The sequence below is a fragment of the Sphaeramia orbicularis genome, chromosome 5 (genome assembly GCF_902148855.1).
Source record: "Sphaeramia orbicularis chromosome 5, fSphaOr1.1, whole genome shotgun sequence".
NCBI lineage: Eukaryota > Metazoa > Chordata > Actinopteri > Kurtiformes > Apogonidae > Sphaeramia > Sphaeramia orbicularis.
This window is the reverse complement of record NC_043961.1, coordinates 26,277,449-26,285,084: the sequence shown is the minus strand read 5'-3', so window position 1 is coordinate 26,285,084 and position 7,636 is coordinate 26,277,449. Positions and strand designations below refer to the sequence as shown.

Here is a 7,636-nt window from a genome sequence, read left to right as displayed (position 1 = left end):
ATTGATTTGATTTAACCTTTCTTATGTGATTTATCACTAATTATTATAATATTATCTTCTGGGGTTTTTGTTTGTTTGTTTTGTTTTTTTAACAATTTTATCATTTTTCCATATCAACAATTTTGACATCTTTAAAGTATTACACTTGCCCCCCCCCCCAATCCAGGTGGCATCCCCACAAATACATCCACATAAACACACATGTATCAAATAGGCAAACAGAACACCAAAAGAAAAAAATAAATAAATAAATACATTTACACAAGTACAGAAAACAGACAGACAAAAAAAAAAAAAAAGACTCAAACCAATCTGTGTTGATCATTCTGGTCATACCACCAACATTCTGGGCCTCTGGCATAAGAAAAAAGTCCCAGCAGTCAGTGTGGGCATTGAGAAGTCTAGGATGAGAGAAAGAAAGAAAAATAAATACATTAAGTAAAAACAAATAGTCAGGCCAAAGGCAGGCTCTTGATATGAGATATGAACTGTGACCAGGTTCTGTCATATTTATCCTCCAACCCATGTACTGTATACTGAATTTTTTCCAGGTGCAATCCCAACATCTTTTTTTTTTTAATTTGCACATCATAAAACAGCAAGAGAAAATTAAACAACAACAAAAACATTCAAACAACTAACATCACCTCTCTAATCCAATGAACATAGGCAGGAGGGTTCTTCCCCTTCCAGTTCAGCAATATCAGACAGCGGGCATGCAAAGATGCAAAGGCAATTGCATTTCTGTTGAGACGGGACAACTTTAGTTCATCACTAACTACACTAGCCACTAAGATCGCTATCAAAGGGTCAGGCTGCAGGTTTTTTCCAGGTATTGCTGAAAGTGATTGGAAGATTGAAGACCAGAAACCATACAAAGATGGACATGACCAAAACATGTGTCCCAAAGAAACAGGAGAATTTTGCCATCTAGCACAGTTTGGTGCAACATTAGAGTATGATTTAGACCGTCTGTCATTAGAATAATGCAACCGTTGGACAACCTTAAACTTAATAATTGCCATGTCTGACTGTATTTTGCATTTTATCAGTATAAATCAGGTATTTTCCTGTATTTAATTCACTGATCATGTAGATGTTCATAAAAACTTAGATTAAAGTTGAGGGTTATTGTATCAAAAACTGAGAAAACTGCAGAAAAAGTGACTTTTTCAGTAAAATATATTATTATTCCTACATCATTCCTATTATGATCAGGCAGAGGAGTGTGTTCAGCTCCAGCTCACTGCCTCAGACCTGCTCCACAAACAGGCTCAGGAATGCTGTTGTCCCTCTGGCCATCAGATTGTACAACTCATCACTGAGTGGTCGGGGGGGTCTCGGTCTCAGTCATGACCACTTCGAACTGATCTATCCGTCCGTCCGTCCGTCCGTCCGTCCGTCCGTCCGTCCGTCCATCTATCTATCTATCTATCTATCTATCTATCTATCTATCTATCTATCTATCTATCTATCTATCTATCTATCTATCTATCTACCTATCTATCTATCTATGTATCTATCTATCTACTGAACATAAATCAAGCATTTCCATCCACTGTCACTGATCAAACTCCATAGGCCTCTGAACATTCAAATGGGTCATATCTGATGACCATGAAAAGATGACAAACTGCATTTTACACCAATTATTTACATGGACTGATAGGATTAATGGATCAACAGGTATTAAACAGTTTCGATCAGTAGATAGTTTTGGTCGGTGATGGATGTTTGGGTCTTTATGGGTTCATTCAGCAGTTCAACACAGTTGTATTTTTACAGAGAGTTTCAGTTTGTAGCTTTAAAGATTTCATTGTGGTCAGGATGTGAGAAATGCCACGGCTTTAAGTCTATTACAGTGGTGGAAAAAAGATTTTGGACACCCCATGGATTTGTGATATATTGCATCAAGAATCAGTCCTTGAACTCTGCCAAGTATTGTTTCATTCTCCAAACCCACATGTTCTCTTCTGTTATGTGCATTGTTCCATCAAAGTCAAAACTGGATGTTTCAGCAGCATAATGGAACATATTTAGGCCATGACATGTGGAAAATGTCAGGAATTTAGTTTTATTTTAACACGTTAACAATGAATACATTTTAAAAAATCATTTGTATTTTTTTGTGTGTGTCTGATACAGCTACATATTTGAAACATACACACAAACAAAAACTGCAAGTATTTCATGATAATATTTGAGATTGTGTAAAATTTCTAAGGTGTCCAAAAACTTTTGTTTGATAGAAACATATGAAAAGAATGTATAGTATTTGCTCTTGTTGTGCAACATTAATATCTGCTGTTACCTGTTTTATTATGTTGTTTTTTTTGTCTATGTAAAGCAAAAGGTAGTTTGCAGATGAAAACATTTTCATAATGGGATTTTACTTTTTTACTCTGAAACAGAGAAAAGTTTGGGGTTGACATTACTTCTTATATTTTACTGGTCTGGCCCACTTATTGGGCTATATGTGTTAGTTACATGATTTCATAAATGTACCAAATATTGCATTATCATGATGGAAATGCAAATGTACACAACCAAATAATCATAAGAAGGCACAGGATGACTAGCCACTGTTATAAATTATAAAGAAGGCTCAATATTTTTTCATAACTCCAGATTTGCAGTCTAAAAAAAAAGCCACTGGTGTAGATAATCTGCAAATTATGTTCCATCAGTTTGATCAAATGGTTAGGCAATGAATTCTCTTCCTCACAAACTAGTAAAACAAAATATTGATTTATAACCAGTTTAGAAAAACTAACCACATAACCCAAAATTGAACTTCAAAAAATATGTAAAATAAATATATATGGTCATTTGAAACTGAATAAACCTCTTTTTGTTAGTGTATGTGCTTCCAAATTTGTTTTATATACATATAGTATCTGATAATAGATGAAAAATGTGCAAGTTTCTGAGTCTGCTGTTCAGTATTTTCCTGCAAACATCCTCTCATCGCGCTCTGTTATGCAACTATGACAGTAAAGACACATTTACAAAATAAAAATATGAAATGCAAACACTCAAATATCTTTTACAATACAAGTTTAATTGTGGTACTGATTCGTAACAAAAAAATCCCCCCCAACTGTTTTCCTGCCCCTCAGTGGAAAGTGCTGTCAGTACACAGCTGTACAGAGACTGAGAGACAAGAAGAAAATTAGCACATGACAAAGAGAAACCTGTTATGCAATGTTGAAAATCTGACTGTAGCAAAAAGGAGACTGTGCTGATGGAAAGTTGTGGTTGTGTTGTGACATTCAGTCCAGGTGTACTTCCACGCACTCTCATTTTCAGCCTAAACTCAAACCAACATGATTCCTGGTTTGAGTTTTATTCTTCTTCTCAGTTCTAGATGTCTTTGATCACATCCTCCAGCTCCTCTTTGGAATACATGTGGAAGGTCTTCCCAGGCTCTACTGTTGCCAGCTAGATAACAAACACAGCAACAAAAGGATGTTAAACCCAGGTATGTAAACTTTGCAACCCCAGTTAAAACAAAACTGTTCAAGTGGTCAATCAAAAATCCAATAAATCTGCAGGGAAAGTTTGCACTGGACAGTTTTAGGCTGTACTTAAGATGGAAATACCAGCTAATCTTCAAATATCTTAAAGCAAACAGCAGCAACACAAAGGTCAAAAAATAAAGAGACAAACCTCTATATTCGTGGCATTGAGCTTCTCTTCCATCACCTGCTTCAGAATGGTGAGAGACGACTTGATGGCATCCTTTAATGTCATCGACTGCAGTTACATATGGACAGGGACAGATGTTACTCTTCAACCTATTTTTTTTTACAGTTTAAATTCTATAATTAATGTGTGTATGAGGTATAGTAATGTTATCAAGCTCTGAGTCAGAAGTCATTATCTGTACTTATAATTTCCAATTCATAGTTTACTTAGACTGTTCAATATTAACCTGTTGTCCCTTTTCCCCACTTCCCTTCGGGGGAGTGGCTACTGTTTCAGTTGTAGCCGCCTGGGGCCCAATGACGATGGGATCTGAGATGACTCATCTGTGTCCTGTCCTGACCTGTGACCCCAGACCTCGTCCCCCACCCTCACCTGTCTGGATGGACCTCCTCACCTGTCTCATCTGACTAGATGGACCCCCTCATGTGCCCCCACCCTACTACATCTTTACAGACTGGAACTACATCCACAAATGGACGTCCATCAGTCCTGGTGTATCTATAGCCTGGCCGTCCATGAGAGTGGATCTCTCCTTCACTGTGGTTCTTCCCGAGGTTTCTCTTTTCCCACTGGGATTTTGGAGTTTTTTCTTGCCGAGAAGGAGGGTCTAAGGACGGGGGATGCCCAGGACATTAAGCCATTCCCTTCTTCTACTGTTTATTTGACTTTGCTTGTTTTCATACCCAACTACATTTTTTTATGTATTTATGTTATATACCTGTTGTGAAGCACACTGAATCTACCTTATGCATGAAACGTGCTCTATAAATAAAGTTGAATTGAATTATAATTCAATAAGCTGATTATTCTTGCAAAGATGCAGGGATGGATACCTTGTGGTAGACTTCTTGCAGGGAACTTTGAGCTCCCTCAGATGCCGAGCCGATGGCCCGAGCATCACACTGCACAAAGGTTCCTGATGGATCCATATGGTACCTGGAGATAGAGAAAACAAAGTTTATGCAAAGTTTAAAATTATAGATATACACATACAGACTTTTCTGGAGTATTGCACCATTAATCTATACATACAGCTGAGGTCCTTTCTCATCTACTCCTCCAAAAAGAAGTGCAACACCGAATGGTCGACTCTGCATTGACGAAGGCACGGAAGCAGAAAGAGAAAGTCAGGTTACGCTGATGCTCCCACAATAACAATTATTATGCATCAGAAAAAAAGACATTTCTCCAAACAGTTGAGCTGAATGACTGACCATGGCACCAGGGTCTGCGTCCTCCTCTCCAAACTGCAGTGCCAAGTTGGAAACTGCCTGAGTTACGCTCTCTACTGTCATTGTCTCATTGTAAGTGAACCAGTGGTTCTGAGGAGAACAATAAACAGAGTAAGTGCAGACACTACATTTATTAAATAATCTGTGGACATCACAATAGTATGCATACATACTTGTGTCTCCACTCTCGCTTTGTCAATCAGAGTCTTGGCGTCAGCTATTAAGCCACTCATGGCACAACCTTTGAGTTAGAGAAAGAGACAATTCAAAGCTCGATTACAGACATACTTTATAAAAAAAAGAAAAGCTGATACATGTTTAAAGTACACTGCTTATTTGTTATAATTTATTTAGTTTATATCTCCTTTTCACGCAATCAAAATATGTCTCTGGTACACAATTCAGAACTAATGAAGTCTCTTGGATGAGAAACAAAATGTTTTCAAGAAGAACTGGTCCAAATGAACTTCTAAAACAATGGATGAACAACGACCTGGACACAGACTTACACAGACTCTGGTACAGCGCTAATACCAACATTGAATTCTTTACTACTGAAGCTACAGCTACACTTTTCATTTCAACTCTATCTTTTTTTCTTTTGTTGGTTTGATTTTTTTCCCTCTACTTTACAAAAGTCCAGACAATTAAACATTAAAAATAATATGCATTACATTTCATCGCACCTCTCACGATGTTCAAATACCACTGAAGCTGACTGGAAGCTGATTCACGTTTGCATATGTCAACAACATTAACCTGCATTAAAATTTGAGACTGGTTCATTCTGTGTTTGCCATTAACTGTGTGTTTTCACTTACCAATGTGACTGTCTATCTCCACAATTTTCTCAATGCTGTTGGGCTCCATGAGGGGAGAGGTGATCCTCTTCTCCACAGCCAAACACACACCTTCGGAAGTCTGGATACCGATGGCTGTGGAGCCCAACTGGGAGAGCCAGGAAGGACAGGGGCAAGTTATGAGCTTCACCATGGACAAGTGTTTTCAAATTTAACTTTGGTATGTGAAAGAACCACTGAATTAGTAAACTGAAGTGATTTAGATGTACTACTCACTTTAATGGCCTCTATGGCATATTCAACCTGGAACAATCTTCCTTCAGGTGAGAAAGTGTTCACTCCTCTGAAAGACAAAATTCAATCATAATTATTATTATTATTATTATTATCATTAACATCAGTATTACAATTATTATTATACATTTATCGTGTTGTGCTAGTAAGTGTTGTAATGGATTTGTTTCTGGTGATATCCGTTTGAAAAACAGATAAAAATAAATACTACATTTCACTTTATCAACGGCCTTGTGTTATCCATTTCAAGCAAAAGGCTTTTAAATATCACATTGTTAACCAGAGTTTGTTTTATCTAATTACATAAAGTTTAACTGAAAAAAAAAAAAGAAATATTGAAAGCGAAAGCAAACTTGTTGCGAAGAGATGCTAACTAACTAGCTACCTGAAACAAACAGTGGCAAAGGTACAAGTGGTGAAAACTAAGTACTTCGATCATTTCTTTTGTTGCTTAAATTAAAAATATTGAATAAATAAATTCCCAACATCATCGAGATTCTCATTCATTCTCACCAAGAGACGCACAATATATGACAAAGCAGTTTGTGCAGCTTCCACCACCTACCTGTCATATTCCGATCTTGTCAAAAACATCTTTTAATGTTTGATACAGGACCTGCAAAGTAAACAGGATTCATATGAGACTCTTGAACTACACAAAAAACTAAAATGGCTTAAAAAGCAAAGTCCTTGCCGTTACACCGGGTGATTAGCTAGCTAAGGTTAGCTGTAGTGCCTGGCAAGCGTGCTAGCTAACTGACGCAGCCAAACAGTAAAAGAACTACACAAAAATTGTTCGTATGCGTCCAACATCAACAGTTGACCATTATAACTTTATTCCACACGACATGAATTAAGTATTCAATGGAAATACTACAAAACGATGCACTTGTTAGACTAATTTACCTCCAGTCGCAGACCCTTGAATGAGTTCGCTTGTTTCGGGGGAAGCGTCTTTGGGTGTAACGGATAAAAATCCCTGTTGGAAACAAACAGAACAGAAACGTTCCGCTCTTGAGGGTTCGGATTTTGCAGGATATTGTTTATTTCGTAATAGTAATGAAAAGCTGCGTTAAAAAAATGTAACATATGCTGCTATATACTGGTATAAAATGAATATAAATAAACCACGATTTTATATAATTACTTTTAAATGTGGCTTGTTGTCATAATGAGTCAAAATCTAATCCAAGTCTGTTTTATTGTCAATGAAGTCAAGTCTATAGCACATACAGAAGAACTGAAATTGCCCTAGGACCCACACTGAATCAAAATAAGCACTAAGGGAAAATATAAACATCCAAATCAAGTTAATAAATATAATTACTTAAGGCACGTAACAGGTGTCAAGTTAGGCAGAGGTCAGGGCCCCACAGGTCACACCAGGCACCAGAAGGCCTCATAAAGAAGTGTAACACCCAGCATTTTAACCAATGTAAAGTACAGCTTAGTATTAAAAAGATGATTTGAACTGATGTATTGCATTAAATTAGATATATGTAATGTGATCAATAAGTATAGCTAAGAAAAGAATGTTTAAATGAATGTTGATTCATTTGTGACTACTGTGTGTAGAGGAGACAAGTTGAGACATGTTAAAGC

General features: G+C 37.0%; 1 protein-coding gene across 1 annotated transcript; it reads right to left on the bottom strand.

Moving 5' to 3' along the window:
- Positions 1–3,040: 3,040 nt before the first annotated feature.
- On the bottom strand, positions 3,041–7,016 carry psma5 (proteasome 20S subunit alpha 5). Its single transcript, XM_030135346.1, has 10 exons — positions 6,941–7,016; positions 6,600–6,650; positions 6,017–6,083; positions 5,762–5,888; positions 5,114–5,181; positions 4,923–5,030; positions 4,741–4,799; positions 4,542–4,644; positions 3,670–3,756; positions 3,041–3,441 (listed from the first exon to the last, which is right to left on the bottom strand). The coding sequence occupies exons 2-10, from the start codon at positions 6,626–6,628 to the stop codon at positions 3,364–3,366; spliced, it is 726 nt and encodes a 241-aa protein (XP_029991206.1). The 5' UTR covers positions 6,629–6,650; positions 6,941–7,016; the 3' UTR covers positions 3,041–3,363.
- Between the last annotated feature and the right edge of the window lie 620 nt (positions 7,017–7,636).

Excerpts from the sequence above, each read along its gene's own strand:
- psma5 (XM_030135346.1), bottom strand. The coding sequence starts at position 6,628 with ATGTTTTTGACAAGATCGGAATATGACAG. Across the intron at positions 5,182-5,761 it reads GGAGATAGACAGTCACATTG|GTTGTGCCATGAGTGGCTTA; the intron begins GTAAGTGAAAAC and ends TCTAACTCAAAG. Across the intron at positions 4,800-4,922 it reads ACGCAGACCCTGGTGCCATG|AGTCGACCATTCGGTGTTGC; the intron begins GTCAGTCATTCA and ends TCGTCAATGCAG.